Source organism: Phoca vitulina, unplaced genomic scaffold, assembly GCF_004348235.1.
Source record: "Phoca vitulina isolate PV1807 unplaced genomic scaffold, GSC_HSeal_1.0 scaffold41, whole genome shotgun sequence".
In the NCBI taxonomy this organism is placed as follows: domain Eukaryota; kingdom Metazoa; phylum Chordata; class Mammalia; order Carnivora; family Phocidae; genus Phoca; species Phoca vitulina.
Window position 1 is genome coordinate 16933681 of NW_022589744.1, and position 12770 is coordinate 16946450.

The 12770-nt window shown below is 52.3% G+C and overlaps 1 protein-coding gene across 4 annotated transcripts in view; it reads left to right on the plus strand.

The window, feature by feature from the left end:
* Positions 1–12770, plus strand: part of TBCD (tubulin folding cofactor D) — a 156889-nt gene that overhangs the window by 85439 nt on the left and 58680 nt on the right. For all 4 annotated transcript variants that reach the window (XM_032429794.1, XM_032429795.1, XM_032429792.1 and 1 more), the window contains one exon: positions 5949–6105. In XM_032429794.1, the coding sequence (XP_032285685.1) occupies positions 5949–6105 (157 nt within the window). The remainder of the gene's footprint in view (positions 1–5948; positions 6106–12770) is intronic.

The window sequence follows — 12770 nt, forward strand, 5'->3', positions numbered from 1 at the left end:
GGATCATGACCTGAGTCGAAGGCAGTCGCTTAACCAACTGAGCCACCCAGGCGCCCACATTATGCAACTTCTAATGGAACAGATAAAGAGGCAATCAGAGTTGAGAAAGTATTTTGTTTTAATGTTTTCAGACAAGTCATTTTGAAAAATTCAGTTTGAAAACATAGTCCCCACTTCCTAAGGAACAATTCTGTGGGCAGTTTGGATGGTTTGGGGACAGTGCAGACCTGGGCCGGCAGTGTCCTGGAGAGCTTGGGGGCAGCCCCGGTGTCCCCAAATTCCTTATGACCTGTGACATGGATTTAATCTGAGGCTCTAGCTGTTTGACCTTCTGAATTGTTCTCAGGGGAAGCGCAGGTCTGCCATGGGCTCAGTGTCGTTTGGGCGCTGTGGGCAGCAGGAGCTACCCTTGATAGTGGGGGGTCGGGCATGCTCAGTGGGAGAGTAGGTGCTGCTTGTCCTTTGCTGCAGTCTTGCTTTGTGATTGTATTGTTTCAGAAGTTCTTGCCCCCAGGTAAGACTGTGGGCTCCTGTCTTGAGACCGTGCGTTCCTCGTTTCTCTTGTGGCTAGTGTGCATTGTGAAGATGGTGGCGTCCACTCAGCCTGGACTGTGTGCTTCCCACGGTGCCCACTGAAGGAGCATCTGTTCGCAGCCTCATGACAGACGCACCTCGGCTCTCAGCCGCGCACCGAGGGCGGTGGTAGAGGGGGAAGATGCGTGGCAAGGTTTGTGGGCCCGCATAGCCCGGTGACTTTCCCGTGGAACGGGAGCGGGCTCCATGGGTGCTCCCACTGGGGCAGGGAGGGTGGAGCCAGGCGGTGCATGGGCCAGGCGCTGACCCCCAGCAGCTCTCCCAGTGTCGTGGGCTGGGGTCCCTCACCAGCCAAGGCAAGGCCAGCACACAAGCCTTACTTCCCCTCTGTGTGGAGTGGCCAGTGCTGCCTGCAGGCCAGCCAAGGCCTTTGGGGCAGTTTTTCAGAAATGTCCTGTGGGAACTGGAAACCAAAATGTCTATGGAACTAGATACTCTGTCCGTCATTTCCTCTTGCCCCCTAGCACATTCAGCACTGGCTTTTTTCTGAGCGAGTCGGACTGCATTTTTGAGGAAGGTATGATGGCCGTACTGGTGGCTGAAGTGGAAGTCTGTGGTGTGCACACCTGCTTCTGGGAAGACCGTGCTCTCCCTGGGCCTGCGTGAGGCTCTGCATGCAGCCGCGGGGTGTGATGGGGCGGCTCGGCCTGCTGCATCCCTGGGAGGAGTCACCCCAGTGCCTCCGGGACACTCGGCTCCATGCAGCGAACGCCTTCAGTGAGGAGTTTGCTTTTTAAATTAGCGTAATTTGTGACTTACCAGAAGATGTAACTTCTGTGCTGGTTGTGTGATGGTTTCTTTTATGGATGAATGGTTTCTGCTTCTGCAAGGAAGGCCCCGGTTCCTCCTGCCCCCCTGGGTGCACACTGTGCAGGCCCCGCAGTGGGGCCGTGGCACTCTGGGGGTTAAGTTGTTTCTCTCACCTGGAGGCTGCTTTGTCCTTAGGCGGTTGGTGTTAGACAAATGACATGCTGTCTAGAGAGAAGGGTATTTAAATTACATTGCAGGACTCTGGGTTGCCAAAAGGAAGCCCTCTGGGGAATCTTATATATTTGACATGCATTTGCAGTGTGTAATTGGAACCATGAGAAAGGTTTTTGTTCAAAGCTATTGAAGAGTTTCCTTATTTTAAACCTATTGAATCTAGAAAGAGTGGTTAGATTTTGAACTTTTTCTCTGATAATGACTTATACAAGTTTGGGTTAATGACTGTTTCTATTCCATATACTACCACATCCCCCCAGGCTTTGTGGGAGCTTGTTTGGGTGCCCCGCATGGCCGCTGAGGTTGGTCTGTCTCTTACACACAAGAGGCTGGAGGGTGCCTGGGGTCTGGTGGCCACAGCGACCCTGCCCAGCCCCCTGCACCCTGAGGTCGCTGCTCTTGGTGCCACCTTGGGATGAATCGGAGCTGACAGGACCACGTTTTCAATTTTCTTGTTAAAGAAATCCACTGTCTGACTTTTTCTCCTCTGAACTGTTTTACTTTCTGCAAATCAGATTCCCCTTCCAGCGATCATGAGGGGAATGTCCCCACCATCTTCTCTGTGGGACCTTGTCCAGCATCGAGGCCCTTGTCGGTTGCTGGCAGCCACTTCTTTACCTGCACTGGAGGGTGAGCCGCTGATGTGTGTTGCCGGTGTTAGGGAGGGCTCATCAGAGGCTTCTGAGCAGAAGGACAGATTCAAGACTTCGAAGACATCTGTGCCAAGGACTTGGGTGGAGCTTGGCTAGGCGTCCTCATGGGTGGGTGCTGCTGGTGGGAGGCCCCTCGAGGCCCGGGCAGCATGGGCCTCTACTTCTCTGACCTGTTTCTGCGGGAGGACAGAGTCCAGTACCTGCGTGTCGTCAGACATGGCACGTGGGCATGTGTGGGTGCTGGGGATAAAGTCAGGGTGTGTGTGTGGGGGGGGCAGTCACTGTGGCCTGCATTCCCCACTGGTCTGCTGTCCCTGTCCTGTAGGGCTGAGCCTGAGTGCCAGCACTCAGTGGCTGACCTTTCCCCACTCCTGGAGACAGTGGGCCAGATGCACCAAGTTTGGACCCGCTAACTAGGCTGGCGATTTGCCCAACAATGTTGGTCAGACCGTGACCTGGTCTGTGTGCAAGCTGTGGTGGAGGCCCATTAGTGGGATACTGACTGACCTCACTGGCCAACAAAGTGACGCTTTGGAGAACCATCCCACTCTCACTTGGGGTCAGACCTGGGGGTGTGATGGGAGTGACCTCAAGGTCGAGCAGACCTGGGGTGGGTGTTGTGTCCATGTGGAGGTGGGCTTCTTGCAGGTGGCACTGAGCAGTGCTGAAGTCGATATCCACAGCACTGGCCACTGTCACTCCTAGTTGTCTGTCTTGAAATTGATTTTGTCCAGTGGACCGGTAAATTGGGACTCAGCAGTTAGCATCCAGATTCCCCCCAGGCTATAGAATTGCTGAACGGCCTTACCCGGAGCTGTCTGGCTGGCTGAGCTACAGTGACGGTCTTAGGGACCCTGGTGTGGCAGTCATACTGCCTTTCTGTGGTGCTTTCCTCCTGAAGGTGCCACAGCCTATTAGTTTTGTCGTCCGTTGGACCGCGAATGGGCTGTCCTGTTAGCGTGGAAGGTGAATGTGAATGACACTAGAAAACTAGGAGTAGTTCCAGGTGACCTGGAATTTTTCCAGGCAGAACCACTGAAGACCCATTTTAAGCATTACAGAGTTGGTTTAGTTCAAGATAATAATTTAAAAATCCCTAATTGGATTTAACTGCTTTATCTACAGCAGCTGTGATAGTGCTCTCTCGTTTGCTTTGGCACTTGTACATGCTCCGTGAGTCTTAACTGTAATCTTCGTTAGACATTCACGAGGACTGATGGGTGTTCTTTCAGAAAACCGAGCTTAGTTTCTGGTGTGCTGAGATGGAGGCAGAGCCTGCTCAGCAAAGTTTGCCTGGCATGGAGAAGGCTCCAGGGCCTTTGCAGGGGGGAGAGGCAGCACTCCAGTGTGGCCTAGAGAGATGCAAGGCATGGGGGTGCTGGGACCTCTTGAGAGGGAGCCCCGGGAGCCACTTGGGCAGCGTGCTGTGCTCTGAAGTGAGGAGAGAGGGTGGTGGTGCGGCAGTGATGGGGAGGGGCTGGGCAAGAATGGGGTGAGGAGTGGCGGGGTCCTCACTAGAGGTGTGGCTGCTATGGGCAGGGTGGGCCTCGGCTCGACGGGGATGTGAGGAGGGGAGGCTGTGGGAGGACCACCATGCCCTGAGCTGTGCCCCCAGAAAATGGTGTGTGTGGCCTCTGACTGAGGTGGGACACACGGGGGAGAGAGGCCCAGTTTTCTGCTGTTGTGGCATTTGAGGGCCACGTCCCACATGGGCTGTCCTGTTGCCGCTCGCTTGAGGAAATGAGAACTCGGCAGGAGGGTGGGCTCCAGGTTTGGGGTCCTTGGCGTGCTTGGTGTTGGTGCCCCGGCACCCTGTGCTCCATGGGACAGCTAGTGCAGGTGCCCTTGATTCGTCCCATCCTCTCTCCTGGCTGAGAGGGGTGTAACTGCTAACACCATGTGTTTGAGCTTTTTGTTTGTTAATTTATTTTGGAGTATACTTATGTAATTTTAAGTAAATTTTTGTTAATCAAACATCCTTAGATGCAGAAAGGCAGAGGGGAAATTTGTGTTTGATATTCACAGTCCTACTGTTGTTTCTTTTGATTTTTTGCCCAAGGCTATTTCTAGGTCCCTTTTCCTGGAAGATAATTTCTAGGATGATAGTTACATGTTCAGGAAATTGCTGCTTCATTTTTCTTAAACCCCGACCTGGAGCATCTTCTCAGACCATGTGCATGTAACCTTGCTAGTCTTGTTAGATGGGACGGTGTGAGGTGTACGGTGAGGGGCTTGCGACGGCGCCCGAATCCTGGGCGGGCCCTGGCACACATGTGCGCAAGGGGCTGAGGCTGGTCCCCTCTTGTCCTGCCTTTGGGTCCCATGGTGCGCTGGCTTTTAGCTTCATTCTTTCTTCTGTCAGTGGTTGACCCCTGTCGTTGTCCCCGTACCGTTGACTGCACAAATGTGTGATGCTCGTGTGCAGCAAGCACCTGCCCCGGGGTGGGACACTGCTGCGTCAGCGACGTGTGACCTGAGGTGTGAGGCTGCTGGAGCACAGGAGGCTCTGGCCGTGTGCGCTGATACAATGACACGCTCCCCCTCCGACCTCGTGCAGCTGATCGCCCCTCAGGGTGTGGGCCGTGTCCTCCGCCCTTCTGCTGTCGGTCCGGCGGTGGCAGGGGTCGGATGTTGTTCGCTGGAAGTGGTTATGCTCAAGTGCCACCAGCGCCTGGGAGCGGGGACATGCGGTCACTCCATCTCCTCTGGGAACAGATGCTCACTGGTTTCTACTTTTAATGCTTTCTAAACACCGGGGCGAGCTGTCAGTGGGCTTTATGGCAGCATCGTTGTTGGTTTGGATCAGTAAATTGGGACTTAGAGCATGGCCTTTCAGAAAATCCCATTTAGTGTGACTTCTAAAAAAATTTAATATTCTGTCTTTGAATTGCAAATTAAAGTTTTTTCTTAGGCTTTTTTTCCATCACATTTTCTTATTATAATCATTTTAAGAGGCTTTTAAAAAATTGGCTCATTCATAACATTAATTAAATTCTCTTATATTTTTTAAGTCCCATGCATGAATGCAACATACTTTACTTTCTTTTGAAGTAGTTTACATATCTTAATAAACAGACTCTTCCCAAGTACTTGAAATATATGAATCTAACAAATTTAACAGATAAATATGCAAAAATTTGAGCTCCTTTATTTAAACATTCCAATACTTTTACCATGTATCTTAAAATTCTCTAGTATTTTTACATCAGAAATCACATGTGCAGTATTAAATTACTCATTTTAATGGAAACAGAAGGATAATCTGTTATGGACTTCAAATTATTTCATATATTACAGATATTTTAGATAATTAAATCTATCTTGATTATTCCTAAAGTTAACACAGAGGTAGCCCTGGGCTTGATTTACTTTGTCATCCTGGTTCTCGATTCTGAAACGGAGTGACTTAAGACCCCTGCACCCCGGGGTTCTCCTCCCCGAGGTTGCTCATTAGGCGCTAACTTCTGGCCAGAAGGAGAAGTGGTCTCACTTCTGTGGTCCCCGTGGCCAGCAGAACCCAGGCATCTCTGTGCCGTTCTGAACCCATTTTCACTTGTTCGTGTCATTGTGGGCAGCTTTTAAAAAACGTTTCCACCAGATTTGAGCTGGCGGACTTCTCTTTTCCTTCCAAACGCTTGCTTTCTGACCAGGTGGCTTTGGGTTGGACCGCGCCTGCCTCTGGTGCCCGTACTCACCGTCTTTGTCTCCTGTGCCCAGTTGTCCCCGTGATCCTGAAGGCGCTGACCTATGAGGAGAAGCGGGGTTCCTGCAGTGTGGGCACCAACGTTAGAGACGCCGCCTGCTACGTGTGCTGGGCCTTCGCGCGTGCCTATGAGCCCCAGGAGCTGCAGCCCTTCGTGGCCGCCATTTCCAGGTAAAGTCTGGCAGAGTTGTGGTGGGGTCAGATGCGCCGCTGGGGTTTTCCCTGGGATCATAGCCTCCTGACAGCACTGTGCACGAGAAGCAGCCAGTGGGGGCACTTTTCCCATAAGAAATAGGTATTAGTGAGCTGATAATATAATTTTAAGGGTGATCTATAGAAAAGAAGCAGCTCAAGAGTGGAGTTCCTTTTTTGTGGGTAAGTGTTTAGGAGGAATGTTCTAGAGGCTTTGGCTGGCCTGTGGCTAGCAGATCCTTAGATAAAGGGGATCGGTGTTTTGGATGGTGTGGAAGAAGCACAGGAGGGGAGCTCGTGACTCGATCAGGTCAGCTGTGTTTCTGAGTGTGTATGTGTGTGTTCTAGAGACATTCTGGAACTTCACTGCCATAGCCTTCACCTTGGAAGGAGTTCCTAGGGAAGCCTCAGCAGCACGGCAAGAAGCAGCTGCTTTTATTGAGGGGGCTGCGTTTTGTCCAGCCTTAATTTTCAAATTTTTGTGGACTTGCCCTTGAAATTCACTTGAGGCAACATTTATTAGCATGCTTCATCGTCAGTGCCTTTGGAACGAAAATCAGCACTCTAGAGGTTGTGAGGTAGGGACAATATATTTTCTCTGGTTTCCTGGTGAAAGAACTAAAACCGGCAGGCGCGTGACCCCACCAGAACCCTGTGTGGACTGCAGCGTGCCCGGGCTCCTGAGCGCACGTCCAGGCTCCTCGGCCCTTGGACTTCTGCTGTGTGTGCCTAGCTGAGCCTCCGGAAGGCGTCTCAGCACCTGTGATGTCATGCCCCACTTTCCTGATCTGATGTTTTTTTGCTTGGGAAAAGTGCAAAACAGATGTGTTCCCAGTAGAGTGGATTTTTAAGTTAATTTTTGTACTCTGATTTGTTACTCTGTCTTTGGACTGAAATAAGTTTCTTTGATTTGAAGAATGTCAGGTCTCCACTTCTTGTGGTTTAAGTAGCCGGGGAGGGGCACTGAGCGCGGTGGCAGCCTCTGTGTTAGTCACAGGTGAAATACTTACCTGGCAACTTTTACTAGGAAACGGATTTCAGAATGGTGCTCGGGTCGTGGAAGCTCCTTCCCACAGCTCTTGAGGAGATGCCGCCCTGAGGTTTGTGCGTGAGACCCTGCAGGTCTTAACATCTGCCTCGGGTGTCCCTGGGCGCCCACAGGAGCTGCCAGCCTGCCCAGCAGGCAGCAAGCTCAGAGGTCAGCCAGGGTCTCGGCTCCTGCAGCTCCTCCGTGTGGGTGCAGAGGGATTGGGGACTGGAGCATCACTCTGTTCTCACTGGTGTCCCCTGTCTCCAGGATTTGAGGGCCGGGAAAGGGGCCTCAGGCCTGTTTACCGCCTGTGATGTGCGGCTGGAGCCTCCATTGCTCAATCTTGACTCTCACATCAAAGTGAAGCCTCCAGAGGAGCCTGAGGATTCTGATCCCTGTTGAGGGAGATAAAGTGCTTCCGAGGAAGTCATAAAGAGACCTGGCTCCTCCTAGCCGCGTCCACCTGGGGAAGTGCAGGGCGGAGCAAGAGGGCTGTGGTCTCCGGAGATGCTGTCCTGCAGAACAGCTGGCCTGAGGCCAGGAGGCCCAGGGGGCAGAGGGAGGCTGCCTGCACCGGCGTCCCTCACTCGCCCATGCCCGCGGCTGCTGGTGGATCCTCAGGGGGCAGCGAGGGCCAGGCTGCTTGGGGAGACTCTGCCAGCTCCCGGGTCCTGCCTGCGCCTTGTCCCCCACTGGCCACCTGCTGCCCTTGCTCTCCACTGCACTGGAAACTGGCTTGAGGGAAGGCACTGCCCGCTGCTTTCTTGCCCCTCAACTTTTTGGAAGTTCTTCTGTAACTAGAGAATGAAAGCAAAAAACGTACTCGTTGTTGACGTCAGTCACGGGTCAGTCAAACTTGTTTAGGTTGGTACTGTCTCGTGCTGTGAGGTCTGGGTAGGGGCTGTGGTTCTTCCCATTTCATTGAGGACGAGCAAGGGACAGTGCTCAGGACACTTGCCCAGAGTCTCGCAGCAGACAGGTGCTGGGTCAGGCGTGTGCTGGAGGCGGACGCCGAGGCCCAGCTCTGCACGAGGGCGCAGCCTGCCTCTGTGCTAAGTCCCGACAGTCTGCTGGGCAGCAGACACGCATCACTTCAAGGGGATCTGGCTCCTTATGTGGTCGTTCCCATTTCAGAGTGCAAACAATCCTAACACACGTGTTTTTCACTTTAACATTTATCTAAGAGCTGTAAGCTTCACAGGAATCTGTGTCCCTGCTTTCTCCAGGGACCCTCTTTGGTCCAGCCTGATGGGAGAAAGCAGGGCCCAGGGCTAAATGGTTGCCAAAGGAAATGGGACTGGAGTGAGGCTTTGCTCACCTGGAAAGCAGGAGCTCTCCACGTCCAGAGCCATACAGAAGGATGAGTGGCCATTACGTACACCATTCTGTACTTCAGGGAAAACTTCTTATGGCACCATGGGGTCCCGACCCTAACGTGTGGGCCCAGGGTTCTCGGCCAGGGCTCTGGGCTTTTGGAAGGGAGGCTTTTCTAGCCACAGGCAAGTTTGCTTTATGCAACTTCAGAGCTTATTGTTGCTACTGGTCTCTGATATTATGAAGCAAAATGTCAACAAATGGGAAGACATTGATAAATGTTAAGCCTGGCCTTAGCGTGGCATGGGTGTAGAAGTCGGGGGTCAGCCTGAGTCTGTGGCTCCCAGGTATGGGCAGGTCACGGGCCCCTGGACGCTTGGACCAGCCTGCCGGTGGCCTGCACAGTGACCAGTGAGCTCTTTTCTCCGGAGTGTGCTTCCTATACAAAGCCTCTAAATGTTTAGAGGCAGAGGGGCACCAGCATATCTTACTCCAGGGTCACCATCCGTTATTTAGAAAAGGAAAGACAGGCTTGGGGTCCAGTGAGCTGGCTCTGCACCATGAGAGGGTCCCAGTCTCTCGACTCACTTCCTGGTAGGTGACACTTGGCAGAGGGCTTTGAAGGGACCAGTGACTGCACCGGTCAGTCTGCCCGGGTCAGTCTGCCCACGTTGGAGTGAGCGTGGCTTTGCACACTATTTGTTGCAGAGAGGGTGGAGCTGAGCCCCTTCTTTGGGGGTCTTGTTGGGGGGGTCTTATAGGGCCCCACCATGTGTCTGGGAAGCGCAGCTTCTGTCTGGGGGTGTTGGGAGGGTGTAAAGGTGGGTGTTAAGAACACTGACCTTTCTGAGCTGGGATTCATTTTGAGCGACTCACTGAGCGTGAAGGACCAGAGAGCAGTGACTGTGGCAGGGGCCAGCGTCCTCAGAAACTCCCTGGGTTCCAGCGTGTCCTTCGATCTCAGAGAGGTTGGGTTCTCTCACTCCCTGGGCACGCCCGAGTAATTGCTGGGATCACACACATGGACACCAGTAGCTAGCAGGGGCGTTGGAGGCTCCTGGTTCATCGCCTTCCTGATTTCTCCTAATTTACCTGGGAGTTTCTGTGAAAAAGGCCCCCTCTTGTCCCCTCTTCCTGTGCCCATCCCAGGATTGGATGGGCCCTTTGGAGCCGCGCCCAGCAGGCTTTTGGGCCAGTTTGGCAGGTTCTGAGGGAACCTGTGCTCCAGCTCTTCCCGTCCATCTGGACTGCGGGCATCCGGGGGCGGGAGGGCGGGCTGGGAGGTGAGTCATGGTGCTGGGGAGCCTGGTGGACGCTGCCGGCGCGCGCCTCCCTGCCCCAGGAGTATCGGTTGGGGTGTGTCCTTCAAGACCTGCCTCCGTCGGATTGTAATAAGTGACCACATTTTAATTGTCAGCTTTTAAACCCATTAATCCTGGCTCATGATAAAACTGTGATATCTTTAATTGTACTTTCACAAACTCTCCAGTGGATCCTGCAAAAGTAGACAGTTGAGATCAGAATGTAATTGTGGAAATGAAGTAGAAATGCCTGATGAAAGGACCTGGGGTGGTAGTAACAGTGAGAAGGGGGCCTCGGCTCAGGGCAGGTGCCCAAGGAGAGGGTCAGTCTGTGGCCCTCATCTCCTCGGACGGCTGTGAGACAGGCTCACCTCCCGAAGGAACGTGGAGGTTCTCCCCCTCCTGGTGAATATGCACCAACCCTCTCTGTCTTAACAAATATCAGAAAGGCAGTTTTTAGGTAGATTTATTCATGTTTTGAAATGGTCAGTTTAAAAAACCCGTTTTTCTTAAGCATTATACACAGAATAAGAGACCGAGTAATTATTTTGTGGAAAAGTAAATAGGCCTTCCTGAAAAGCCACTTGTACTTTAGGAACAGTGAAACACAAAGTTAAAATGGCCCAAATGGTTGTGCGTTATCCGTAAAATGCCTTCTCACCAGTCATCAGAAGCTAATTTGCAAGAAGAAAAAGAAAAAGGAGCCGGCTGTTGCCCGCATCACCTTCTAGTGATTTCCTCACCTGAAACTCTTTTGTAAGCCCCTGTTGACATCAGCGCCGCCGGGCCCTCCCGCGCCAGCGCCCACTCGGCCTGTGGAGCAGGCCCAGCAAGCAGCTTGCAGCGTGGGCAGGGCCTGGGGATTGAGAGTCCCAGATCTCTTCCTCGAGGGCAAGATTGTTCTGAAAAATCAGGAAATGGCAAGCATTGCTCAAAGCTACGTCTTGTTCTCACTCAGCGTTTCTTAATGGCAGACTTCCAGAGGGAAGATAACCCTTTTGTTCTTCAAGAAAAGTTAAATGGTGGTTAGCGACCAGAGTGCGCTTACTTGTCCGCCTGGTAAACACCACTCAGCCTCCACTGTGGCCCTGCTGGGACATAAAAGTGCCTTAGAAGTTTCTGGTGTTTTACCACCTTGTTAACTGGTGTGAGCTTTGCTTCTACGACTCAGGGAAGGAAGATTGAGTCATGGGCAGGTCCTGCATTTTACTGAAAAAATGATGTGATTTGCACTTTCAAACAGTATGGATGGATAATAAACAATTAGTCTGGTGTTGATCTATAAAGTTCCTCTACTTCAGAATGACAGGATGAGTGTTACTTAGGGTAAAAACAGTGTAGTTTGCTTTTTTTTTTTTTTTTGTGCTATAAAGCATTCTACAGGCTAACAGAAATTGAGTTTGGGGTGAGATGTGCTCTTCGCCGTACCCACTGAAAACCAGGTGCCTGGGGCTCAGTGCAGGTGAGGCATGCAGCTCCCCCCGGCGCGGACAAGAAAGAAAAGTCCCTTTCTGTTTGACATGGACCACTTCTCTGTGTTGGGAAATCCTGGTAAAGTATCATATGGGCTCCTCCAGCGAAAGCAAACAGGTGAAGGCACCGGAGACACGTTCCAGCCCGACTGAGGCCCGGCAGGCAGCGCGCTTCACGTCCCCTTTCTGGGTGTGGAGGGGGGGCTGGTGACTCACGCACTCCGCTTCGTCCGGCTGAGGAAAGGGGACCTCAGGCCTGTGGGGGCTTCCATAATTATATTTGGCCAAAATTACCAGACCTGTGTTTGTTTGAAACATGCTAGTATTTCTAGGTAAGCCAGTTTTGTTCTGAAAGTGTGAAATTAGAGTAGTTTAAAAATTTAATCAGAACAGTATTAGAAACTGGTTACATACGTAGCTACCCACACAGTTGATTTCTTGAACTAACCTCAGAGTCTATAGTTGGTTAAAAGCATTGCTGTATTTTTCCTTTGTTTTGTTAAGTTTGGTAGAATATTGATAAAGCAGGGAATATTTTCAGCCGTTTACTTGTGAATACAGAAGGTAACTCGACTGAAGGTGAGGCTGTGTGCAAGACCCTGCGGTTGGGTTCCCAGGCTGCAGCCAGCTCAGCTCCTCAGAGGCTGCCTGTGTGGGAGGCCAGCTTCCTTCCTTCCTTCCTTCCTTCCTTCCACACCATAATGCGTGCTCACTGACAGACGCAGGGGATCTCATGCCCAGAGCTGGGTACTGTGTGCCACACACATTTGGTTCTGCTCAGGGTTACTTAGAGATAGAACCTTCTGGGGCTTCTGTGACGCATGGTCTCGACGCGTTGTCGCTCTGTGGCCAGTAAATGCAGGAGCTGTGCGGCGTGCGCTGCGCCTCACTGCAGCTCCCCTCCCACCTAGAGGCTCTGGGTCCTGCTGACCCACGTGAGGCTGAGCATCGGCCAGTGTGAGCACGTGCCTTGTTGTCTGCAAGAGGCCCTCAGGTAAGTGTGTGGAACCCCCACCCCCTGAGCGGCTGCCTGCTGTGGTTTTACGGGGCTGGCTGGAAGGAAGGGAAGTAGCTCACATACACGGCAAAACTAGAAGCCACCTCCCAGAGTTACCTGTTAATATGAGCCTGAAGGCCTGGAGCCAAGCTGTCTTCATGGGGCCCTTCCCCCCACCAGCTCCTTAGAGCAGGTTCACTCTCCCGTTGGGCTGGCCTTGTGAGGACACTCTGAGGGCCTGCACTGGGTGGGCACGAAGCGAAACCTGTGAGTTGCCTTAGGGGCCTTGGCTGCACCAACAAGAGCTTGGCTGGACGTGGGCTCATCCTGCCCTGAGTGGGGATGGCGCGTCCACAGATGGGTGGGCAGGGCCCGGAATTGTTGAAATGGACCCATCACTTAGCAGTAACCTTAAAGGGGTTCTGGCTGGCTTATAGGGTGGTTTCACATTTCTTCTCTACATTCGTTCCTTTCTCTCCTCAATAATCAGTGTTCCATAATTTGAAAATTATAATTTAGGACAAATAGAT